The 27,472-nt window shown below is 40.1% G+C and overlaps 1 protein-coding gene and 1 non-coding gene across 4 annotated transcripts in view; both read left to right on the plus strand.

Annotated features, from left to right (window-relative positions):
* The window catches only part of DNAH6 (dynein axonemal heavy chain 6), a 271,508-nt gene that overhangs the window by 131,658 nt on the left and 112,378 nt on the right, over positions 1-27,472 (plus strand). For all 3 annotated transcript variants that reach the window (XM_070379404.1, XM_070379405.1, XM_070379406.1), the window contains exons 36-44: positions 403-585; positions 1,208-1,351; positions 11,382-11,603; positions 12,615-12,762; positions 15,689-15,846; positions 19,569-19,700; positions 23,805-23,976; positions 24,903-25,049; positions 25,663-25,736. In XM_070379404.1, coding sequence (XP_070235505.1) covers positions 403-585; positions 1,208-1,351; positions 11,382-11,603; positions 12,615-12,762; positions 15,689-15,846; positions 19,569-19,700; positions 23,805-23,976; positions 24,903-25,049; positions 25,663-25,736 — 1,380 coding nt within the window. The remainder of the gene's footprint in view (positions 1-402; positions 586-1,207; positions 1,352-11,381; positions 11,604-12,614; positions 12,763-15,688; positions 15,847-19,568; positions 19,701-23,804; positions 23,977-24,902; positions 25,050-25,662; positions 25,737-27,472) is intronic.
* Positions 4,872-5,005, plus strand: LOC138990052 (small nucleolar RNA SNORA1). Its single transcript, XR_011466226.1, has one exon. It is a non-coding gene; the product is annotated as a small nucleolar RNA SNORA1 (small nucleolar RNA).

Consider the following 27,472-nt stretch of genomic DNA (forward strand, 5'->3'; position numbering starts at 1 on the left):
ATAAATACCTGTGTGCGTGTGCGCGTGTGCGTGCACTCAGTAGCTTCAGTTGTCTCTGATTCTTTGTAACCCTATGGACTATAGCCTGCCAAGCTCCTCTGTCCATGGGATTCTCCAAGTAAGAATACTGGAGCTGGTTGCCATGCCCTCCTCCAGGGGATCTTCTGGACCCAAAATACCTATATACCAACTACCAGATCAAGATCACTTATCAGTGACCCAGAATCTTCCCATAGAATGTCTTTTTTTTTAATGTAACTTGTTTCATATCATGTGATGCTTACATCCTATAGTCTAAAAGTCACAGGATATAATGTAGTATACAAGTTTGAACCAACTACTTTTACACTTAATTATGTATTTTATCTGGTCTTGCTAAAATATCGTTTGTTTGATTTTCAGCTAAGTGAAGAAACTCAAGAATATATATTGAATCTTTTCCAGCGTTATGTTGATGATGGTTTAAATTTTATCAATAAAAAATGCCACCAAGCAATTCCACAAGTGGACATCAGCAAAGTTACTACACTCTGTTGCTTATTGGAGTCTTTAATACTTGAGAAAGATGGAGCTAATTTGACAATGGTAGGAAGAGTTTTCTTACTGCTGTAAAGCTAGGAAAATGTGATTATCATATAGATTCTTTGCAAATAAACAATTCCAAACTTTATGTCATACAGTTATTTGATTTTCAAGTTAATTTTTTAGGGGACTAATGAATGTGAATAGATTTGTAGAATCTCAAATTGGAAGGAATTTTACACTATAGTTTACTCCTCTACTCAATGTTTAAATTTCCTTAGAGTCTGTAACATATTCCCAGTGTGTGTCTACTTAAATAACTTCATACAAGCATAGACATAGTTATAATAGTTGAAAGACACCCTTGAGCTTTTGTTTTCCATGCTTCTTGCCATTCATTTTCTCATCAGAGTATTAAATGTATGCCACTATAAAACATCACTTGGTGCACTATTGAATGAAATATAAGAAACATGCACTGTGCCCTTTTAAAAATACATGTATGGCAAAACCAATACAATATTGTAAAGTATTTAACCTCCAATTAAAATAAATAAATTTATATTAAAAAAATAAAATAAAAATACATAAGCCTAAGCAAGAGAAAACAGTCTTTAGACTTTGCAAATTAGGATTCTTTTATGCTAACACTAAATATTAAAAGTTTTTCTCTTTGTTCTTTCAGGAGCAAACAAAATTGAACACTGTTCTGTGTCAGACTTTTGTATTCTGTTACTTATGGTCTTTAGGTGGAAATCTAACTGAAAATCACTGGGATTCTTTTGATACATTTATTAGAACACAATTTGATGATAATCCTGATGCCAGGGTAAGAGCCAAATAAATTTAATTTTAACATAACTCTGAATCATTAAAATTAAATTTCAAGACTAAAAATTTCAAAGCTTTAGTTCTAGTATAAATATAAATTCTTCATTTGAAAGGTTTTTTAATTATTCACTTTCTTAAACTAGCAATAGATAATTTATTGTATTAAAATTTTTTAAGAATTCTCTCCAGGCCATATGAAGAATGTAAGGTGTAAAAGTGAATAAAAACTCCCTACTATTAAGAAAAATATTGAATTATAGCTAGTAAATTTATGTTTTCACAGTGCTATGGTTTAGCAGTTGTGAAATTACTTTGTGTGTGTTCTAAAACTGAGCAAATGAATCAGTATATTGAAGGTAATGGCAACCGGGCTTCTCACTGTTAAGAGAAGGTATATTACAAATATAGAGGAGAAAGATTAGAATGTATTTTGTGTTATTGGATTGGAATTTATATTGGATTGGAATAGAGGTTTTGGGACTCATGGAATAGATAGATAGATCATATGTATATGGTGTATATATCCATCCATACATAAATTTCCTAGTTCTGTGTGCTGAGAGGAACTAGAAGCAATGGCACATCAGTAGCAATGAGCATACTTAGTTGCTGATTTCTGAATACTCTTCTCCATGAAAAGGAACCAAAGCACCTTAGTGAAATGACTGATTCCAGGACTGAGTTGAGGAAAGTTCAAAATAGGCTCAGAATATCTTATGTCGGATAGTGAATACGTGCTTGAAGAACAATGGCACCTGTCAAACGAGCACAGGAGCCAATTTGAAGGGATTCCCATTGGACAAATCTAGGCATATTTGAGCATCAAGATAATGATGGTGTGGATTACAAGCTATTGAATGAAATAAAAGTCTGTGAGTTGATGCACATAAAAATACATGTGAATAAATAAACTAGGGAGAAAGAGCTCTTCCTTACAGGAGAATACCAGCTAATCTATGTAGGAGAAATGATGGGATTAGAAAGTTATTACTTTGAAACCATTGTAGTAATAATTGATTCAGGCAGGAATCACCAATGGTTGCAAAAACTAGTAGGTGAAGGTTTCTTATTTACATAGTTTCAAAACATCTTCTACAAATTACTTATTAGTTGTAAAGAGAAAAATAGTGTCGTCATACTGAAAAACCTTGTAGACACCATATTAACTAGGTGACCGATTTATCATCAATATTAGCACAAACCTGTGCCTTCTGATGTGGTACATGGAGAAGTATACAGCCTTGCTTCCAAGCTATTCCTTCCAAAATGCATAACGTTACTCTGACTACAACAAAGCTAGTGGAGGTGATGTTATTCCAGTTGAGCTATTTCACATCCTGAAAGATGATGCTGTGAAAGTGCTGCCCTCAATATGCCAGCAAATTTGGAAAACTCAGCAGTGGCCACAGGACTGGAAAAGGTCAGTTTTCATTCCAATCTCAAAGAAAGGCAATGCCAAAAAATGCTCAAACTACCGCACAATTGCACTCATCTCACACGCTAGTAAAGTAATGCTCAAATTCTCCAAGCCAGGCTTCAACAATACGTGAACCGTGAACTTCCAGATGTTCAAGCTGGTTCTAGAAAAGGCAGAGGAACCAGAGATCAAATTGCCAACATCTGCTGGATCATTGAAAAAGCAAGAGAGTTCTTATTTCTGCTTTATTGACTATGCCAAAGGCTTTGATTGTGTGGATCACAATAAACTGTGGAAAATTCTGAAAGAAATGGGGATACCAGACCACCTGACCTGCCTCTTGAGAAACCTGTGTGCAGGTCAGGAAGCAACAGTTAGAACTGGACATGGAACAACAGACTGGTTCCAAATAGGAAAAGGAGTACGTCAAGGCTGGATATTATCACCCACCCTGCTTATTTAACTTCTATGCAGACTACATCATGAGAAACACTGGGATGGAAGAAGCACAAGCTGGAATCAAGATTTCTGGGAGAAATATCAATCACCTCAGATATGCAGATGATACCACCTTTATGGCAGAAAGTGAAGAAGAACTAAAGAGCCTCTTGATGAAAGTGAAAGAGGAGAGTGAAAAAGTTGGCTTAAAGCTCAACATTCAGAAAACTAAGATCACAGCATCCGGTCCCAGCACTTCATGGCAAATAGATGGGGAAACAGTGAAAACAGTGAGAGACATTATGTTTTGGGGCTCCAGAATCACTGCAGATGGTGACTGCAGCCATGAAATTAAAAGACGCTTATTCCTTGAAAGGAAACTTATGACCAACCTAGATAGCATATTAAAAAGCAGAGACATTACTTGGCCAACAAAGGTCCACCTAGTCAAGGCCAGGGTTTTTCCAGTAGTCATGTATGGATGTGAGAGTTGGACTATAAAGAAAGCTGAACGCCGAAGAATTGATGCTTTTGAAGTGTGGTATTAGAGAAGACTCTTGAGAGTCCCTTGGACTACAAGGAGATCCAACCAGTCCATCCTAAAGGAGATCAGTCCTGGGTGTTTATTGGAAGGTCTAATGTTGAAGCTGAAACTCCAGTACTTTGGCCACCTGATGCAAAGAGCTGACTCATTGGAAAAGACCCTGATGCTGGGAAAGATTGAGGGCAGGAGGAGAAGGGGACGACAGAGGATGAGATGGTTGGATAGCATCACTGATTCAATGGACATGAGTTTGGGTAGGCTCCGGGAGTTGGTATTGGACAGGGAGGCCTGGAGTGCTGCGGTTCATGGGGTTGCAAAGAGTCAGACACGACTGAGCAACTGAACTGGACTGAACTGAACTCTGACTATGGATACACCAAGACTACTCAAACTGATGAACATTCCGTAAAATAAACTGGCCCATATTCTTCAACAGTGTCTGTCATGAAAGAAAACTGAGGAACTTTTTCAGTTAAAGAGACTAAAGAGATATAATCAAATGCAATGCAATATCCTGGATTGGATCCTAGACTGAAAAAAATATGGCTATAAATGACATTGTTAAGACTGTACTTGAATATAGAATGTAAATTGGATAATAGCATTGTATTAATATTCAATTTTCTGATTTCAGTCATTTTAGTGTGGTTGTAAAATATCCCTGTTTTTTAGGAAATGCTCACATACTTAGGGTAGTATAGAATAGTGTATATAACTGACATCTTAGAGTAAGATAAACACTAAATCAAGAGGCAAAATGTGAACAGTCAGTTAATCTATATAAGGAATATATGGGAATTCTTTGTACTGTTCTTTTAACTTTTCTGTAAGTTTTAAATTATATCAAAATAAAAAGTTACCAAAAGAAAAATCCCTAAGATAAGAAACTAAGGCCTATGGATTAGAACCTTCTAGTGGATATGAAACCCTGCTGGATCTTCAAGATCATTGTATCATAATTGGACAAGATGAACCAGGTTGAGGACAACTGAGAACCTGAGACAGAGAGACAGATCCCTCTGGATCAGGGGAAATGATCTGGGTTCATCAAAGGTCTGTAGGAGATGGCCCTCGGCAAATATTCAGTTCAACAAATATCTGTCGAAAATCTCTTACAAAAGCCTCATTCTACTGAAAATGGGCACTTGTTCATGGTGTCCATAAAACCGTTAATGTGGCTACATTGAGAACACAGGTTTTGCTTCCATCACTGTAATTTTATTGCAGTGGTGACAATGAGACCTGTAACATTTTTTTTTTTTTTGACTAGGCTCATGAGTAAAAATTGGATATAATATGGCTTTTCAATATTAGGAAAGATGAAGGAATAAACACAATTGTAAAAAAAAAAAGAAAGAAAGAAAGAAAATCTCTTACATGGTAGACACTATTCTGGATATGGGAGCTAAATCAAGTAACCAAAGTCCCTAGCTTCATAGACCTTACATTACAATCAGGGGAGTCAGCCACAGACATATATACATCAGTGACAATTCAGTGCCATGGAGATGAATAAAGCAGAGTAAGGATGACAGTACTGAGGGCAGGGGGAAACTTTTGTATATTAATATTAGTCAGGAAAGCTTTGCTAATTAGGTCATGTACAGAGTTCTTAAGAAAGTCAAAGTTCTAATGGTTCCGTAGGGGAAAGCATTCCAGTCAAAAGAAAAAGCAAATATGAATGCCTTTACTCAATGAATGATTGCTTGACAGTTTTGAAAAACAGCAGACTTGCGAGGTCAGAGTGGAAAAATCAAGTGGGAGTGTAGTATAAAATGAGGTCATGGAAGTAAGCAGTGGGACAAAAAATATAGCTTTGTGGGCCATTGTTAGGACCTTGATTTCACGGTGGGTGTGATGAGAAGCTATTGAAGCATTATGACCTAAGATGTTTAGAAGGACAGTGCCAGCCCCTGTCCTGGCAGTGGTAATGCTACTTGGATAACAGGAGGGAGTCCAGATGAAAAGGTGGATTCCTCCTTCTGTCTGCAAGCCCCAAATGAATGGGCTGTTGGTTTTTTGTTTCTTGCCTCAATAAATGGTCTGACAGCCACATGGTAGTAGCCAGAGCTCAATGACTGTTATAGATTCTTCCTTCTTTACTCATCTGAGTTAAAGTGAGTGAATTTTTTCTTCTAATAAATTTTTTTCAAATATGGCTTCTTCTCTTCATCCTTGCATGCATGCATAGTGAGTCACTTTAAATCGTGTCCAACTCTGTGTGACCCCATGAACCTGTAGCCCACCAGCCTCCTCTGTCCTTGAGATTCTCCATGCAAGAATACTGGAATGAGTTGCCACATCCTCCTCCTCTTCATCCTTATTGCCTCTCAATAACTCAGATTCTTTTCATTTCTTTTCTGGGTTGTTAAAATACAAATTCATTATTCCCTTGCTTTTGGTCCTGTCGTTTCTGATTAAGCTATACACCATTATTTTTTAAAATTACAGGTTGCAATGCATTAATTGACATGAAATCAGTTGAAAGAGTCACAACCCAGTTTTTATAAATGAAATAGAAATTAAGGAAACAATTCCATTCACCATTGCAATGAAAAGAATAAAATAGTTAGGAATAAATCTACCTAAAGAAACAAAAGACCTATAGAAAACTGTAAAACACTGATGAAGGAAATCAAAGATGACACAAATAGATGGATAAATATACCATGTTCATGGATTGGAAGAATGAATATAGTGAAAATGAGTATATTACCCAAAGCAATCTATAGATTCAGTGCAATCCCTATCAAGCTACCAACAGTATTTTTCAGTGAATTAGAACAAATAATTTCACATTTTGTATGGAATTACAAAAAACCTCGAATAGCAAAAGCAATCTTGAGAAAGAAGAATGGAACTGGAGGAATCAACCTGCCTGACTTCAGGCTATACTACATAGCAACAGTCATCAAGACAGTATGGTACTGGCACAAAGACAGAAACATAGATCAATGGAACAAAACAGAAAGCCCAGAGATAAATCCACGCACCTATGGACACCTTATCTTTGACAAAGGAGGCAAGAATATACAATGGAAAAAAGACAATCCCAGTTAACAAGTGGTGCTGGGAAAACTGGTCAACCACTTGTAACAAATGAAACTAGAACACTTTCTAACACCATACACAAAAATAAACTCAAAATGGATTAAAGATCTAAATGTAAGACCAGAAACCATAAAACTCCTAGGGAAAACATAGGCAAAACACTCTGACATAAATCACAGCAGGATCCTCTATGACCCACCTCCCACAGTAATGGAAATAAAAGCAAAAATAAATAAATGGGACCTAATTAAACTTAAAAGCTTTTGCACAATGAAGGAAACTATAAGCAAGGTGAAAAGACAGCCTTCAGAATGGGAGAAAATAATAGCAAATGAAACAACTGACAGAAAATTAATCTCAAAAATATACAAGCAGCTCATGAAGCTCAATTCCAGAAAAATAAGTGACCCAATCAAAAAATGGGCCAAAGAACTAAACAGACATTTCTCCAAAGAAGACGTACAAATGGCTAACGAATACATGAAAAGATGCTCAACATCACGTATTATCAGAGAAATGCAAATCAAAACCACAATGAGGTACTGTCTCACACCAGTCAGAATGGCTGCTATCATAAAGTCTACAAACAATAAGTGCTGGAGAGGGTGCAGAGAAAAAGGAACCCTCTTAACACTGTTGGTAGGAATGCAAACTAGTATAGCCACTATGGAGAACAGTGTGGAGATTCCTTAAAAAGCTGGAAATAGAACTGCCATACAACCCAGAAACCCCACTGCTGGGCCTACATACTGAAGAAACCAGAATTAAAAGAGACACGTGTACCCCAATGTTCATCGCAGCGCTGTTTACAATAGCCAGGACACGGAAGCAACCTAGATGTCCATCGGCAGATGAATGGATAAGAAAGCTGTGGTACATATACACAATGGAATATTACTCAGCTATTAAAAAGAATGCATTTGAACCAGTTCTAATGAGGTGGATGAAACTGGAGCCTATTATACAGAGTGAAGTAAGTCAGAAAGAAAAACACCAATACAGTATATTAACTCATATATATGGAATTTAGAAAGATGGTAACGATGACCCTATATGTGAGACAGCAAGAGACAGAGATGTAAAGAACAGACTATTGGACTCTGTTTGAGAGGGGAGGGTAGGATGATTTGAGAGAATAGCATTGAAACATGTATATTTGTCGGGGTCCAGCCCCAGCAGGATCCAGGGGTACCCTCAGGATGCCGGCGCTGGTGATAAGAGAGAAAGAGAGAGAGAGAATGACATGGGGAGACCAAGCTTCGGTGAGAGAGGCCCATAACTTTATTTTCAAAAGGAACTTTTATACCTTGACTTGTACGTAGAGGGAAATGAAAGATGCAAAGTCATGCAGAGTCAGCCCAAACATTACATCTGTTTTGTCTTTATTGAAACCAGGATTTTTTCTGCATGCCTTTCCCATAAACAACGTTGTGTACATTATCTTCTGGCCTTGGAAGCCTGTGGACATTTTATGACCGTTTTTTTATAAAGGCTGCTCAACCAGAAAACTTATTTTCCCTTGAAGTGTTTTTTCTTTATATTTATAATTTATGTCAGCCTCAGAAAGTGCTAAAGAGAGTTACATTCTCACGGAGCAAAGGTGCACCGAAGAATTGATGCTTTTGAACTGTGGTGTTGGAGAAAACTCTTGAGAGTCCCTTGGACTGCAAGGAGATCCAACAAGTCCATTCTAAAGGAGATCAGTCCTGGGTGTTCTTTGGAAGGAATGATGCTAAAGCTGAAACTCCAGTACTTTGGCCACCTCATGCGAAGAGTTGACTCATTGGAAAAGACTCTGATGCTGGGAGGGATTGGGGGCAAGAGGAGAAGGGGACGACAGAGGATGAGATGGCTGGATGGCATCACTGACTCAATGGACATGAGTCTGGGTGAACTCCAGGAGTTGGTGATGGACAGGGAGGCCTGGCGTGCTGCAATTCATGGGGTCGCAAAGAGTCATACACGACTGAGTGACTGATCTGATCTGATCTGATACATATGCCATGTATCTATATGTTTTATAAAACTTATAAAACTATTCCCATTCTATGACTTTTAAAAATTATATACACATATGCACAAGGGCTAGAAGAGAACATGGACAAATAAAAATCACTTTTAACTAAAAAAAAAAAAAAATTAAATAGCCACCATCAAAACTTTTAGTTACCACTATATTGGAGATATTAGCCTGTGCAGTAAGGCGGGGGAACAAAATAAAATATAAACTTTAGAAATGAAATAAAGCTGTCATTATTTGAAGGAAACAACTGAATATGTAGAAAATCCTAATAAGGTTTTTTTTTAATAGAATAGAATGTGAAATAGAGTGATACTTGGGGTAAATATTATACATATTTAAACAAACACATCTATATGTATGTACCAGATCACCATGTGAAATTGAGTCACTGTCAATAACTATCAGCAAGACCCTCTTTGACCCACCTTATAGAGTGATAGAAATAAAAACAAAAATAAGTAAATAGGACCTAATTAAACTTAAAAGCTTTTGCACAGCAAAGGAAGCTAACAAAATGAAAAGACAACCCTCAGAATGGGAGAAAATAATAGCAAAGCAATTGACAAAGGATTAATCTGAAAAATATACAGGAAACCCATGCAGCTCAATATCAGAAACACAAGCAACCCGATCAAAAAATGAGAAGACCTAAACAGACATTTCTCCAAAGAAGTCATACAGATGACCAATAATACATGAAAAGATGCTCAACATCACTCATTATTAGAGAAATGCACATCAAAAGTACAATGAAGTATCACCTAACACTGTTTAGAATGGCCATTATCAAAAAATCTACAAATAGATGTGGAGAAAAGGGAAGCCTCTTGCACTGTTGGTGGGAATGTAAACTGTTACAGCCACTATGGAGAATGTATAGAGTTTCCTTAAAAAACTAGGAATAAAAAATGACATTATGACCCAGCAATCCCACTACTGGGCATATATCCTGAGAAAACCAGAATTGAAAAAGACACATATACCCCAGTGTTCACTGCAGTACTATTTACAATAGCTAGGATATGGAAGCAACCTAGATGTCCATCAGCAGATAAATGAATAAAGTAGAAGTTGTGGTACATATATACAATGGAATATTACTCAGCTATAAAAAGGAAAGAATATGAGTCAGTTGAACTGAGGTGGATGAACCTAGGGCCTGTTTTACAGAGTGAAATAAGAATTGGAAAAATAAATATCATATAGTAAATGCATATATATGGAATCTAGACAAATGGTACTGATGAACCTATTTGCAGGGCAGGAATAGAGATGCAGACATAGAGAACGGACTTGTAGACACAGCAGGGGAAGGAGAGGATGGGATGAATTGAGAGTGTAGCATTGAAACATATACATTACCATATGTAAAGTAGATAACTAGTGGGAAGCTGCTATATAACACAGGGAGCTCACTCCGGTGATGACTTCTGTGATGACCTAGAGGGGTGGGAAGGGGCATGCTGTTGTACAGCAGAAACCAACACAACACTAAAGCATTTATCCTCTAATTAAAAATAAATTTTTTTAAAGGTCACTGCCCAGTAAGCTTGAAACACCACTGTTTTGTGCAGCTGCCAGAATGAACCTTCTGAAATGCAATCTGATCATGTTACCCACTTAGAATTCTTCACTGAACTCTTGTTGCAAGCTCTTTAACAAATGAGGTTTTTATAACTTGGTCACATCTGTATGTCCAGACTTATCTCTTACAGTTTCCACATGCATGCCACTTTCCATGACTTCCAGACCTGTTTTCTTAGTGTGAACCCTGACTCCTTTTTCCCCATCCCCATTTCATCACTTCTCTGCCCATCTGACTCCTGCTTATCCTTCAAGTCTGAGTTGTAGCATCACCACCCCCTAGTGTGTTAGGATACGTTAGTAACTCAGTCATGTCTGACTCTTTGCAACCCCATGGTCTATAGCCCACCAGGCTCCTCTGCCCATGGAATTCTCCAGGCAAGAACACTGGAGTGGGTAACCTTACCCTTCTCCAAGGAATATTCTCAACCCTGGAATGGAACCCGCGAATCCTAGAGTGCAGGCAGATTCTTTATTGTCTGAGCCCCCAGGAAAGTCCACCTAAATCTCTAGCCACTGGTACAACTCCCCTGTGAGTAGAAATGAGCCATCCCTCCTCTGTGGATGTACTAAACTCTATTAGAACCCTTATTTCTCCATGAGTATTAACTAGTGTGTTTGTGTCCTCGAGGTGGGTTATAAAGTCATTGAAGGCAAAGGCTGGGTTTTGTTCAGCATTTTCCCCCACACCAAACACAGTATTTGGTGTAGAGTAATCCCCTGAATGTTGGGTCTTAATGTTGAATTAAATATTTTTTTTTACATAGTTTTAACAGTCAGTACATCAGGCTTTTACTGTATAGTATTTCATGATTAAAGAATTGAACTCTGATACTTAAGCAACTACTTCTCTACAAAGCAACAAGAAATCCAAACCCATCCATGTTCTATGACTACCTTTGCTTCTATGTAACTATTTCTACGACCGTGTGTCAATCCTTTCAATAGTGGTGTTTAATTTTGTATCCTAGCTTCCCAGTTCTGGTGACCTGTGGAGCATTCACATGGATTTTGACACCAAACGGCTGGATCCCTGGGAACGAATCATACCCACCTTCAAATACAGCCGAGACACTCCGTTTTTTGAAATGCTTGTCCCCACAGCTGACACAGTGCGCTTTGGGTACCTAATGGAAAAACTACTGGCAGTCAAGCATTCAGTGTTGTTTACCGGAATAACTGGAGTTGGCAAGGTAGGAAACCCACATCAAACAAGAAAGTGTTAGTTGCTCAGTCATGTGCACTCTTTATGATCCTGTGGACTGTAGCCTGCCAGGCTTCTCTGTCCATGGAATGCTCCAGGCAGGAATTACTGAAGTGGTTAGCCATGCCCTTCTCCAAGGGATCCTCCCAACCCAGGGACCAAACCTGGGTCTCCTGCACTGCAGGAAGATTCTTTATCATCTGAGCCATGGGGAAGCCCCACCTCATACAAGAAACTCTGTCCAGAAGGAGGGCACGATGAACCTAGAATTGTGAGCCCCGTAAATAACACCTTATATCTCAGGGGAATTTCTTCTGAATTTGTGTCACTTTTTCAGGAAGAATATAACTATGCTGAATCTGTATCAGGTCCACAGTTTGCCACTTTCTGAATAAATCCTTGGTGTCAATAATGTATATAAACCAGAGGACCCTGTGAACCAGTCTTTTGTGTTTGGGAGCTTTTATGTTGTGTCCCTGGAAATTTCTGGGGCTGCCACTTCACAAGTTAGGGTGGGAACCTGTCAAGGCAGTTTGTGTCCCTGCAGACTATTAATGAAGGTCAGCCTTTCGCCTCCTGCCCATTTACTTCTACTCGGCACAGTGTTTAGGAAAAGTAGAATATAGAGGAAAATGCTGATTATTTGGTCTTCTTGATTTGGGGGCAGTCCACATGAACAGGGACTCACTGTTTTCCCTCTAAATTGTTTCTAAGTCTCTGACTCTTGCTATCAAATTAACTTGGATAGTAACCAAGATGGATTTTTGTATAAAACTAAAATAAAAATTTTTGCTGAGATAGAGCTGATTAGAATGTTTCCTTGGTTCTGATAACTGTAATTAAATGGAATCTCCAGGAAGAAAAAGACATTTCAATCTAGTTTTAACCTCCCTCCCTCCTCTTATCCTGATTTTACTCATTGTACCAGATTATTACTGATATACATAATTGAAAGATATTGAGTATAAATCAATTAACATCTTTTTTAAAAATTTTTAAGTCTGTTATTGCAAAAGGATTGCTAAATAGAATTCAAGAATCAGCCGGCTATGTCCCTGTTTATCTAAATTTTTCTGCTCAAACTTCATCTTCAAGAACACAAGAGATCATTGAGTCAAAACTGGAAAGGAAAAGAAAAAATATCCTAGGTAAGATTTATTCTTGTCATTTGCCTCACACAAACTATTTATTAAGCTAATTCAGAAAAACAGTACACATAATAAAGTTACAATTGGATATTTCCTTTGCTTAATTTATTTGTAAAGGTAATTCTGTTCATGCTACTCTTTCATGGCTTTACATCTAGATATCTTACTGTTAGCAAGCAAGTCGTTTGCGTCTGTCATCACCTGCAACTCAGAACATCTTCTATCTCTACCTCTCCAAGGCTCTCCCTCTCTCTACTCTCTCTTCTTTCAAACATGCATTGATTTCCCTTTATTTAAAGCAAGCAAACCTCTTTATATCCGGTGCATTCAGTTACCTGAACCCAGTAGGGAATAAGCATGAAACCGCTTTGGGGTTTCTTCAGGCAGCACTTTCCCCCAGGCTTTGTGGGATCTCCTTCACGCTTCCTTTTCAACTGTTTCGATCAATACCATAACTTTCTGGTCACTTGCAGTCATTTTGAGTCTTCAATCTTCAATCCCAAACCTAATTTTTTTTTTTTTTTTGTCTTTTTTTTAAGTATCGTCCTGTCAATCTCTGCTGTACAGCAAAGTGACTCAGTTATACATATATGTACATCCTTTTTTATATTCTTTTCCGTTATGGTTTATCCCAGGAGATCGGATCTAGTTTCCTGTGCTCTACAGTAGGGCCTTGTTGTTTATCAATCCCCAATCCAATTTAAAACTCCTCCCGGGGACTTCTCTGGTGGTCCGGTGACGTAAGCAGGTGGTGCGGGTTTGATCCCTGATCAGGGAGCTAAGATCCCCACATGCCTCGCAGCCAAAAAGCCAAAACATAAAACAGAAGCAGTGTTGTCAGAAATTCAATAAAGACTCTTTTAAAAAGCTCTTCCTCTCCTCTGTTTTAAGCCAGGTTTGTGGCTGGAGGTGCGGGAGGCAAAGAGGGGCATGGGTGCTCTTTTACTCTTCACACCCTGCTCTAGTGTATCGGGATGGGAGGAAAAGGGAAGGACAAGGTTCTCTGTAAGTGTGGGTTGTCTTTGCTTCTCTGCTGGCCAGACGGCTGTCCCCGCCCTTGGTGTGACACACTTCCAGGAGCAGGTCCTCTGAAGGATTTCTGAAAGAACTGTGTGCAGGCCAAGCCCTGACCTCCCCACTGGAGGCTTCCCTGACCTCCCCAGTGGAAGTTTCCCTGACCTCCCAATGGAAATTTCCCTGACCTCCCCAGTGGAAGGTTCCCCTGACCTCCACAATGGAAGGTTCCCCTGACCTCTGCATTGGAAGGTTCCCTGACCTCCTCCCCAATGGAAGATTCCCTGACCTCTCCATTGAAAAGTTCTCTGTTGGCAATGAGTCTCAGCCCCATTCTGTCCCACCCTCCTGAGGCACATCCTGTAGCCTCTTGTGCTATGGTCCGCTTGCCCAGCCCACCGCCTTCCTGGTGGAGCACTAGGCCAAGCTCAGGCCCAGCTGCCCTCCACATGCCATCATCTCACAGGCCTTGCTGTGCCAGCTGCTCTACCAGCCCGTTTTTGTTCCTCCTTTCCTGCTCAAGTAGATGCAGGGAAATAGATGCAGTCTTTCTGGTGGGGGCCCCAAATTTTTATGAATGACTGTCTTAGAACCCTTCCATACCCCTGACCTGCTACTTGACTTCCAGAGGCCAGAAAATGAAGTGAGGCCATGGGATTTACCTTATTTTCTTTGCAGTTGTCACTGATGCCAGATACCGGCATGGGTGGAGTCACTTCCTCTGCTTAAGTTGTTCTCTTTTCTCTGTTTATCACTTTTTTTTTTTTCTGAATGTACATATTGACTCTCTTTAGGTTAAATGTGACATTGTGCAGCTCCAGTGGATTTCCCTTTGATGTAGTTTGTTGTTGTTCAATTACTCAGTCATGTCCGACTCTTTGCAACCCCATGGACTGCGGCATGCTAGGCTTCCTTGTCCTTCACTATCCCTGTTTTGATGTTATAAAGGTGCTTTTGAAAATCCAGCCATGCTTTCCCTATAGAGGGTAGTGGGATGGCATTTATGTAAGGAAACCTGGAGATTTGTCTGCTTCCTAGTGTGAAAACGAAATGACCTTCTTCATTCCGTGCCCAGGCTGCACAGTTGGTGAGGACGGTTGGGAGTCGTTGGGGTTAAGGAAGGTCACCCAAAATGCTGGCATCATCCTGCACCGGGATGGTGAGAGTGAGTGCTGTGCTTAGGACGCACTTCATTTCCTAAGCTGGAGGTTCTTAACCTAGAATTACAAAATCATATCTGGGAAAGCACTCATGCATTTTCTAAGAAGGCCTGCAACTTTCAGCATGTTTTCCAAAGGGTTCAAGCAATCAAAAAGAATCCCTCAACACTGTAAATCAATTATGTATGCTCAGTTGCTCAGTCATGTCTGACTCTTTGCGACCCCATGGACTGTGGCCTGCCAGGCTCCTCTGTCCATGGGATTTCCCAGGCAAAGGTACTGGAGTGAGTTGCCATTTTGGTGAGGGACCATCTGATAATGTGGGTATCTGGGCTGAGTCTGTAACTCCCTGTCAGAGCCTGGATGGGGCCAGAGGGAGGACTCTCCTCCTCAACTCAGGATTCCCCTAGGGCCCTCCTCACACTTAAAAGCTGAGCTCATTATGACCTACATGGTGTACATTGAGTCCAAAGCCATACCTAAGCTTTGTCTTATGTTTTGAAAGTTTCAAAAGTGAGTCACTCATTTATGTCCAACTCTTTGTGACCCCATGGTCATTAGCCTGCCAGGCTCCTCTGTCCATGGAATTCTCCAGGCAAGAATACTGGAGTGGGTTGCCATTCCCTTCTCCAGGGGATCTTCCCAACCCAGGAATCGAACCTGAGTTTCCTGCATTGCAGGCAGACTCTTTACCATCTGAGTCACCTTACTGAAGACAAATCATAATTCTTAAACTCATTTTCTTTCCCTAGGAGCACCAGGAAACAAACGAGTTGTGATTTTTGTTGACGACCTAAACATGCCCAGGCTGGATCGCTATGGCTCTCAGCCTCCCATTGAATTACTTCGGCAATATCAAGATTTTGGTGGATTTTATGACAGAAACAAACTCTTTTGGAAAGATATACAGGTTACTTTAGGTTTTAAATGACTTTGTGTGTCTCCATGTAAACGGCAATGGAATGTGGTGCACTCATTTGTTAGAGTTGCCATAACTAAGTACCATAGACTGGGTAACTCAAACTGTAGAAATTTATTTTCTCCCAGTTCTAGAAGAGGAAAGTCCAAGGTCAAGATATCAGTAGGGTTGCTTTATTCTGTGGCTTCTCTCCTTGGTTTACAGATGGCCATATTCTCCCTATGTCTTCTTATGATTTTCTCCTTGTGTCCGTCTTTGTTCAAATCATCTCTTCTTATAAGGAGACATCAATCATATTGGATTAAGGCCCATCCTAATGACTTCCTCTTAACTAAGTTACTTCTTTAAATACCCATCTCCAAATATAGTCAGATTGTGGATACTAGGAATTAAGGCTTCAGCCAAAAGGAGGTTCAGTTCAGTTCAGTTCAGTTCAGTCACTCAGTCCTGTCTGACTCTTTGCGACCCCATGAACTGCCACATGCCAGGCTTCCCTGTCCATCACTAACTCCCAGAGCTAGTTCAAACTCATGTCCATTGAGTCGGTGATGCCATCCAACCATCTCATCCTCTGTCTTCCCCCTCTCCTCCCACCTTCACTCTTTCCCAGAATCAGAGTCATTTCAAATGAGTTAGTTCTTTGCATCAGGTGGCCAAAATATTGGAGTTTCAGCTTCAGCATCAGTCCTTCCAATGAACACCCAGGACTGATCTCCTTTAGCATGGACTGGTTGGATCTCCTTGCAGTCCAACGGACTCTCAAGAGTCTTCTCCAACACCACAGTTCAAAAGCATCAATTCTTCGTCACTCAGCTTTCTTTATAGTCCAACTCTCACATCCATACATGACTACTAGAAAAACCATAGCTTTGACTAGACAGACCTTTATTGGCAAAGTAACGTCTCTGCTTTTTAATATGTTGTCTAGGTTGTTCATAGCTTTTCTTCCAAAGAGCAAGTGTCTTTTAATTTCATGGCTGAAGTCACCATCTGCAGTGATTTTGGAGACCAAAAAAATAAAGTCTCTCACTGTTTCCATTGTTTTCCCATCTATTTGCCATGAAGTTGTGGGACTGGATGCCATGATCTTAGTTTTCTGAATGTTGAACTTTAAGCCAACTTTTCCCTCTCCTCTTTCACTTTCATCAATAGGCTCTTTAGTTCTTCTTCACTTTCTGCCATAAGGATGGTGTCATCTGCATATCTGAGGTTATTGATATTTCTCCCGGCAATCTTGATTCTAGCTTGTGCTTCATCCAGACTGGCATTTCGCGTGATGTACTCTGCATGTAAGTTAAATAAGCAAGGTGACAATGTACAGCCTTGATGTACTGCTTTCCTGATTTGGAACCAGTCTGTTGTTCCATGTCCAGTTCTAACTGTTGCTTCCTGACCTGCATACAGATTTCTCAGGTGGCCTGGTATCCTTTAAGAATTTTCCACAGTTTGTTGTGATCCACACAATCAAAGGCTTCGGTGTAGTCCATAAAGCAGAAGTAGATGTTTTTCTGGAACTCTCTTGCTTTTTCAATGATCCAACAGATGTTGGCAATTTGATCTCTGGTTCCTTTGCCTTTTCTAAATCCACCTTGAACATCTGCAAGTTCATGGTTCATGTACTGTTGAAGCCTGGCTTGGAGAATTTTGAGCACATGATTGGCCAAAAGGAGATGGAGACACTCAGCCCATGGCTAATGGCTTTGGTGTTTCTTATATGTGTACTCAGCTGCTCAGTCACGTCCAACTCTTTGCTACCCCATGGACGTTGCCTGCCAGGCTCCTCTGTCCATGGGATTCTCCAGGCAAGAATACTGGTATGGGTAACCATTTCCTTCTTCAAGCGATCTTCCCAACCCAAGGGTGGAACCCATGTTTCTTGCATCTCCTCCATTGGCAGGAAGATTCTTTACTGCTGCACCACCTGGAGTTAAGGCTTTAGCACATGAGTGGTGGAAAGGAGGTACAGACAAACACATAAGTCAGCCATGACATATGGCTTTAATGTTCTTATGTGTAACTTCATTCAATCTATATTGAGTTCACGCCATGCTTGATTCATGAGATTTATAGACAAGTGTGACAGCCCTGGCCTCCTTAGCTTCAGAAGATAGAAGAGCATGTGTTGTAATGCAGGGTTATATAATGTGGAGAGAGACTGGGGGGAGGCAGGAGTGGGCAGTGGGTTGATGATCAGAGAATCTTTCCCAGAAGAGGTGATATCAGAACAGGATTTTGTAGGCAAGGCAGGGCAAACCAAGGAAAGGGAGCTATTTGCATCTCAAAGCAGATAGTTTGGAACACTACTTGTAGGGTGTAGAATACTACTTGCAGGGTATGGAATGTGGGCACCAAAGCAACAGGAGAAGCAGAGGTCAGACCAGGGGATCATAGTACCATGAAGAGGAATGTAGATTTATCTTCTAAGACAGGGGTCCCCAACCTCCAGGATCTAATACCTGATGATCTGAGGTGGAGCTCATGTAATAATAATAGAAATTAAGTTCACAGTAAATGTTACGCTCTTGAATCATCCAAACCGCACCCCCCCCCCCCCCCCCGCCCCCGCCACATTGTAGGTGGAAAAATTTTTTTCCACAAAACTGGTCCCTGGTGCCAAAAGGGTTGGGGACCACTGGTGTAAGTCATGGGGAGCCTCTGAGGAAGCGTTATAGAAAGATCCCCTTGGCTTCAGCGAAGGTATAGACTAATGAAGAGGCAAGATCAGAGGCCCCTGTGATACATATACTGACCAACTGAACATGTTATGACCAGAGGCTCACAGGAACCTAGCTCTGTTTTTCCCCTAGGAGCAGTGGTTCAGGATGCATTAAGCCAGTGTTCCTGGTGATTTTATAGAACATGCTACTGCTAAGTCACATCAGTCGTGTCCAACTCTGTGCGACCCCATAGACGGCAGCCCACAAGGCTCCCCAGTCCCTGGAGTGGGTTGCCATTTCCTTCTCCAATGCGTGAAAGTGAAAAGTGAAAGTGAAGTCACTCAGTCGTGTCCGACCCTCAGTGACCCCATGGACTGCAGCCTTCCAGGCTCCTCTGTCCATGGGATTTTCCAGGCAAGAGTACTGGAGTGGGGTGCCAACTACCACAAATAATAAGAATTGACTATTCTTACTATTTGTTGAATGAATGTACTTTAACCTAAGGTACAAATTTTTACAATTTTTTAAAATTCAATTTTTACATAGGAGTATTTCTACAAGGTCAGTGAGTTAGCTGAATGACCTTGAATAACTTATTTAACCATCTGGGGCCTTGATTTTTTTTTTTTTTCATCTATAAAATGGAGGTAATAACAGTGATCTCCTAAGGTGGTTGTGAGAATTAAGTTGGATAACATGCAGGAAAATACAACACAATATCATCCTATGATGGTGGTGGTGGTGTTGTTTAGTCACTACTAAGTCTTGTCCAACTTTTTTCCAACCGCATGGACTATGGCTCACCAGCTTCCTCTGTGCATAGGATTTCCCAGGCAAGAATACTGGAGTGGGTTGTCATTTCCTTCTCCATAGGATCTTCCTAACCCAGAAATCGAAGCTATGTCCCCTGCATTGGCAGGCGGGTTCTTTACCACTGAGCTACCAGGATGTCCTGTGATAGATCCTCCAAAAATGTTGGTTGAGTCCTGCCATTGGGATGGGTAGATCTCATCTGCATCTTTGCTGGGTGACCCAGGTGTATTTCTCTCTCTACAGGACGTAACAATCGTATCGGCATGTGCACCTCCAGGTGGTGGCCGCAACCCTGTGACCCCTCGCTTCATCCGGCACTTCAGCATGCTCTGCCTCCCGATGCCCTCAGAGCACAGTCTGAAACAGATTTTTCAGGTGAATGTGGATTCCAATCTGGGCACAAAGGGTAAAGAAAATTTATTTGTTCCAAGGCTCACGCAATCAGCACAGCCTGTTGTGTTTCTAGGGAGCCCATCCATTCTGCCTGATCAGAAACCAGGTAAACATAGGGGCATCTGGGCAGTAGTTGATAGGCATTTGCATCATGACCTTCTGTGTTTATAGTCTCAGAGGTAGTCTTATAAATGAGGAAAGAGAGTCAGAACACCTCCCATACCTCTAAGGAAGGCTGTATTCTGGGCCCTTGACTCTCAGGAGATATCATCCCCACCTAGCTCCCACTTCGGTGCTCATCTCCTCCCTGACCGCCATGTCTGTGTCCGCTTGCCCAGCAAACGCCAGCCCCAATAACCAACAAGTTCAAGCACAGCATACCTAACCCAGAATTCATCACCCCTGCTGCCCCCACCCTCCCAAGAGAAACAACCACCGATATTTCTTCCATCTGTACAAACTTTCCCAGGAGACCACTTCTTTATCCTTTAAAATGGGTAAGTAACTGTGTCTGCCCTGTAAATGCTCAACAGAAGTGTTCATTAAGTGCATGGCATTATTCTGAATAGAACAATGAGAGACCTTGAAGCAGCATGACCAAGCCGAGTATGTCATGCCAACTATTAATAGCAAAGATGCTTAGAGGAGACAGCCGGTGAGCCGAGTCCTGCAGGGTGAAATTGACAGAGAGGATCAGAAACACACTGGTGAATGTGGTCACAGAGGCCAGAAGTGGTAATGTGGGCATCCAGGTAAGTTAAGACAGGTGACTGGTCAGGAGAAACTGGCTTTGGTGACCATAGCCCAGGAGTCAGAGAGGCAGTGATGCTGGCATTAACCAGCCTCTACATTTACCAGCATCTTCCTCTCCTTCCAATGGGGCCTTCTTAGAGGAGAGAAAGGACCAGACCCGGCACATACACAACAGTTTATAGAAAGTAGTTTTCATATTGAAATAACTTACATCTGTGGGAAATTATTTTTAATAAATTTGAAGTCATTCCAATAAGCTGTTTAGGATCTAAGGCCAAAAGGATACATGAGAAATGCCACATTTGGAAAAACTTTTAGAGAGTACTTTAGAATAGGGGAGGATGGGAGCTTATCTCCCATAATTAAGCAACAAGTAAAAAACGTGACAAGAAGCAGGTAACAGGGACCAATACAGGTATTAGGAGACTTTTTAACCCCCTCTTTTTGTTGAGTACCCTTCTGTATATATTCTAGTCTGAAATGAGTGATTCACAACCATGCTGTCCTAACACACCCTTGTGATATGATCAGTGGTGAGGGAATGTCCCAAGTAACTTATGCCTAATGATAAAGTACTGAATTTGTAAATTGTTTTACATTTTAATAAATTCAAGCAATTCAGAGTTATCCCAACAACAACAACAACAAAAATGGCATTTTTAACTCATTCCAAAATGCTTTCTTGGGTGGGAAGAAGATAAGAGTCTGGGCTCCTGGAAATCAAATTGATCCGAACCCTCAGCCTCCTGCCTCTGCCTGTAGGAATGTTACATCCACAGAAATATGTCACTTACAGGAGCATCATGCAGCAAATACGTCACAGCTGAAAATGAGCAGGAATTACTTCTTCCTACTGTAACCTAGAGGCTAGTATTTAAAACTCGCACTAACCAAGGCCACAATGGAAATGCAAAGCAGCAAAATTGAGATTCTGGGGGCCACTAAGTTGGACTGTATTCACATGGGAACATGTGTTTTCCTCATTACCAGGATGGACTGGATATTTTATCTGTAGAAGAAAGGACTTGGATTCCAAGCTTTCTTTTTAATCACAACCCATCTAAGCAGAGTTCAAGAGTTCACAGTCCACCTTTCCTGTCCTTTGTGTGGAGGAGAAGGAACTTGGGGATAAACAAGAATTGAAAAAAGCAAAATCAACAAGTAAAAGTAAATTTGTTGATAGCAACATAAATAAACTGATCTATGTTTACTACATAAAAGAAACCTATGAGTCTACATAGTATATGTATCAGATCAGATCAGATCAGTCACTCAGTCGTGTCCGACTTTTTGCGACCCCATGAATCGCAGCACGCCAGGCCTCCCTGTCCATCACCAACTCCCGGAGTTCACTCAGACTCACGTCCATCGAGTCAGTGATGCCATCCAGCCATCTCATCCTCTGTCGTCCCCTTCTCCTCTTGCCCCCAATCCCTCCCAGCATCAGAGTCTTTTCCAATGAGTCAACTCTTTGAATGAGGTGGCCAAAGTACTGGAGTTCCAGCTTTCGCATCATTCCTTCCAAAGAAATCCCAGGGCTGATCTTCAGAATGGACTGGCTGGATCTCCTTGCAGTTCAAGGGACTCTCAAGAGTCTTCTCCAACACCACAGTTCAAAAGCATCAATTCTTCGGCGCTCAGCCTTCTTCACATATATAATATATAATATGCTTATACTTATGTTTTTAATTGTCTCTTAGTTCTAAAACAATCAGTAATATCACAACTTTCTTGAGAGTCTATTTTAAGTTAGTTAAACAACACATATATGCAGGGAGATACCCATTAACAATGGGTCATAATTTGGATTATGTACAGTTGTAGGTGAATCAAGAACCATGGTTCACACACATTTTAGTTGTTTATCTGCTGGAATTTTTGTGCAAAAATATGCATCACTATATATTCTGAAGGTAAATTGAATAGCATACAACAGATTAAATTGATAATGTCACTAAATTAGATGTAAATTCTTTTTTTTTTTTTTGGCCACTTGGCATCTGGGATCTTAGTTCCCTGACCAGGGATCAAACCCACACCCCCTGCACTGGAAATGCAGAGTCTTAACCACTGAACCATCAGGGAGGTCCCTGAACTTAGTTGTAAATTCTAATTAGAAAGATATAACAGCAGTGATTAAAAGCCATGATCAACTCCATAAAACATTACTAATGTCCTCATGACAAATCCATCTTTCCTTAAACTGTGGAAATTCTGTCTTTGTCTTGTATGAATATTCTCAGTAAAACTTTTAAAAGTTGGCAAACATGTCATATAAGCCAGATCTTTGGACAGAATACCAAGCTGTGATCCTCAGTAAACTTGATAGCCACCTGATAGTTTTAATTTATGAATATCAGTTTAATAGCCCTTCATTCATTCACTAAAGAAATACTTGATGAGTATCAACCATGCACCAGATGTTGGTACATCACTTTAAGCAAAACAGATGCCACCCCTGTCCTCATAGATCTTCTACCATAGAGACAGATAATACAGATAAATGAACTAACATATATGTAATTATAAATATATACTTTATATATATATAACTGTACTTGCATATATACAACTATATTCATATGTAAAATACTATATTTGTATACATACAACTGTTGTTGTTCAGTCGCTAAGTCATGTCCTACTATTTGCAACCCATGAACTGTAGCACCCCAGGCTTCCCTGTCCTTCACTGTCTCCCGGAGTTTGCTCAAACTCATGTCCATCGAGTCAGTGAAAGTGAAAGAGAAGTTGCTCAGTCGTGTCCAACTCTTTGTGACCCCATGGACTGTAGCCTGCCAAGTTCCTCCATCCATGAGATTTTCCAGGCAAGAATACTGGAGTGGGCTGCCATTTCCTTCTCCAGAGGATCTTCCTACTGCAGATAGGACTGCAGTAGGACTTTATTGTTTATCTCTTTTATAGACAGTAATTCATATATGCTGATCCCAAGTGCCTGATTTGTGAAAAGTGTTAGTTGCTCAGTCATGTCCAACTCTTTGCGACCCTGGACTGTAGCCCACCAGACTCCTCTGTCTCTGGATTCTCCAGGCAAGAGAATCCAGAGAATCCACTGGAGTGGGTAGCCATTCCCTTCTCCAGTGGATTGTCCCAACCCAGGGATCAAACCCAGGTCTCCTGCACTGCAGGCGAAGTCTTTACTGTCTGAGCCACCAGGGAAGCCCAAATGCCTATTTTACCCCTTTCCCAGAAAAGAAGACTTTTTAACATCCACATGTCCTTGCACTGGAATTTGATCAGGTCTGGAGTATTTGAAAGATAAATTTTGGTTGAAAACATTCCAACCCTCTTATATTACATTTCTGGTTCTAGGCCATCTTAAACGGCTTCCTGAATGACTTCACACCAGCTGTAAAGCAAACTGCATCCAACATTGTGGAAGCCTCAGTTGAAATCTACAACAGGATGAGTGTTGATCTTCTGCCAACACCAGCCAAGTCTCATTACGTCTTTAACTTGAGGGATTTATCTAAATGTGTGCAAGGTAGTGTATGGAACTCTCGTTCCCTGGCCTGCACCCTCCTTCCATTTCCATTCACCCACACATCCCTCCATAAAAGTGTATGTACATGGGTGTCTGAGATTTGCCTGGAAATTCCATTACAGTATCCCTGGTTTAGTCACCCTCCACCCCCACCCTTCACTGACTGCTCCACAACTTTCCTCAAACCACCATCCCATTTCTCACTCCCAGCTGGTGGCCTGTCTTCTTTTTCACTGAAGGAAAAAAAAAATATATGTATAGAATCAAACCAGAAGGGGTTCCTCTTCCAAATCTCCCAGACACCCTGCCCCTGCCTTCTCTCCCACTGCAGTGGTTCAGCTGTCCCTGCCCCTAATATATGCCAACAGCCTCCATGGTACTGAACCCATCCCCTCCTGCTGACTCTAGGATTTTGCTTTATGCGTCCCCCTTCTCTTCTGCATTGTCAGTACTTCTTCTGTCAGATCATCCCTAACAGCATACGATTCTGCTATAATACCTCCCATCTTAAAAGACACAATTCTCTTGGGACTTCCCTGAATGTCCAATGGTTAAGACTCTGCCTTCCAGTGCAGGGAACGTGGGTCCTATCCCTGATCGAGGAACTAAGATTCCACATGCCACAGTGGTGTGGCCAAAATTGTTTTAAAAATAAAATAAGCTACAAAGATATTAAAAAAAAATAATAATAGTTCTCTTTAGGCCCCATATCCCCCTTCTGCTACCCTCCTCATTTGTGCTGATAATGTGTCCCCAATTTTGCTTTCAAAAAATGAGGTCACAATGACTATATGTATATACCCAACTACCCATTTCCTTTAGTGTGGGATAAAGTTGAACTTACGGATTTTCTCATTAATTAAACTATCACTAGATATTCCACAATTGTAGAGTTTTTCTTTTCTCCCTTTCTGAAAAAAAAACAGGTATTCTTCAGTGTGACCCAGGAACAATAAGAGAAGAAATACAGATCTTCAGACTCTTCTGCCATGAATGTCAAAGAGTCTTCCATGATCGTTTGATTAATAATGAAGATAAGCACTATTTCCATGCTATTTTGACAGAAATGGCCAGTAAATATCAATCTTTATATCAATCTATCCTTCTTTATTTAGTTAGGTTTTTTCAGGGGTTATTTTTATTGTTTAGTAGAAAAACAATTTGTTTTCTAATCCTAGCCATTAGATGACCGAGGAGACACAATTTGGTTTCTAAAAATGAGCAAAATAAATTGTAATCATTCATTAGTAAAAGTTTTTTTCTTTGATGACCCACATATATAACAACATGTGAAGTATTATGAAAATCATTTCATTGAAATTCAGGAAGAATTAATATTCCTAATTCAGTATAGAATTTTAAGTAGAGGAGGGAAAGTAGAAAATAAACAGCATTTTGTCAGGTAAGAAGCCAGGATACTTCTAAAGTATTTATTTATTAATATGTATTCATATCTGTTATTTAATAAAAATGATTATTAATAGTAAGTATTCTTAACCTTAAATTCAAGAGATTATCAATAAAACCAAAGTGATGTGGTATTAACATGGTCTTTCTCTCAGTTTCATGTGTATTAATTAGGCTTCTAAGTAAAGTACCAGGGGTAGTTATTGTGTGTATCTTACCATTAATACCCTGCATTCAAGCTAATCATTATATTAAAAATTGATTTTATTTTTTGAATAGACAAACATTTTGGAATTGCTATAGGCCTGGAATATTTTTTGACTAGGCCCATCATATTTGGAGATTTCATTAAGGTAAGTGTGTTGTAGTGACTTGACTACATTTGAAATTTATAAAACATTTACTGTTTTCTAGTTCAAGTTCATATTCTACAGGAGCTTTGCACATGTGAAGATTCAAGACCTAGACTGGGGGTGGAGGGTGGTCAGCAAACTATGGTCCATAGTCCAAATCCACTCACCACTCATGTTTGTAAATGAAGTTCTATAGGAACACAGGACCCATTTGACTCTGTCTTATTTATCTGGTTGCTTTCTAATGACCAAACAGACTGAAGTACTAGCAACAGTTACTATATGACCTGCAAAGCCTAAAATATTTACTATATGGCTCTTGAGAGAAAAAGATTGCTGACTTCTGATCTAGTTACATTCATTTTGATAACAGTGAATCAGAGACTGAATTATCAGGTATTCCATTTGAAAGGAAGCAAAGAAGTTTAGTCTGTTAACTCAGAACTGGAATTCTCTTACCATATTCTATGTAGCTCTTCAGACTCTGCTCAGATATTTCCAGTGATGAGAAGCTAATTAGTTAGCAGTTAGCTAGCTAATTAGTTAGCTAATTAGTTAGCCTTCTTCATTTCAGGGTAGCTCTAATTAGTAGCAAAATTTTCCTTTTACTAAGTGCTTCAATCCTGGATGTTCATTGGAAGGATAGATGTTGAAGCTGAAACTCCAATACTTTGGCCACCTGATGCAAAGACCTAACTCATTTGAAAACACCCTGATGCTGGGAAAGATTGAGGGCAGGAGGAGAAGGGGATGACAGAGGATGAGATGGTTGGATGGCATCACCAACTCAATGGACATGAGTTTGGGTAAACTCCAGGAGTTGGTGATGGACAGGGAGGCCTGGTGTGCTGCAATTCATGGGGTCGCAAAGAGTCGGACACAACTGAGTGACTGAACTAAAGTGCCTCAAGTCTGTCCCCCCTAATAACATCTACATGTAGGCCCTAATTTTACCTTCTAGACCCACCTAGAATATACTTCTTATAGGTGAGTAATCTTAGTCTAGGTTAAAAGACTTCTGTCTAACTAACTACCGTACCTATGTTGACAGGTAGCCATCTTGTTTTACCAAGACGACTCTTGCTTGGGCACACACAACACTACTAGTGTGTCTAAGAAAGCAAGGGCCATGTCTGCTTAGTTCAACTTAAATCCTGTTTCCTACACAGAGCTGCAGCAGTGGCTCTCAACCAGTGGTATTTAAACAAATGAATGGATTCATCTTTATATTATATTTATGCAATATCTCACCACTCTGGTAACCCTAGACAACAAAAAATGGTAATAATAAACAATTTATTCTATGCACTACATATATTTAATATTTCTTTTTAAAAGTTTAAAGCTTATTTTCAGGTGGTGATTATATTTCCTATGTGTTTCTAATGGTGGTATTATCAAATGGGAAAATGAAGCAAAGCAAAGAGCAGTTGGACTCTTCTTCCATTGCCTATGTGTATTTTAGTCAAAGATTTCAAAAGAAAATGTCCCCGGGACAGTTGCTATGGCAAAGACAATTAATTATCAATAGGTCCAAACAGGAACTCAGTGCCCTATAGTTTGTACCAAATATCATTCTCAATGATTTATTTAAACAAATGACTAGTATGTAAAAACTACATATAGTTCTAGCATGATTTTTTAATAAACAGTCTGCCAAACCTAATTTTCAACCATTTCACTTTTCTGATGTCAACAGCCTAGGAGCAAAAGTATGAAACCAGAGTTAAGTTAAA

Source organism: Bos mutus, chromosome 11 (assembly GCF_027580195.1).
Source record: "Bos mutus isolate GX-2022 chromosome 11, NWIPB_WYAK_1.1, whole genome shotgun sequence".
Lineage (NCBI taxonomy): Eukaryota > Metazoa > Chordata > Mammalia > Artiodactyla > Bovidae > Bos > Bos mutus.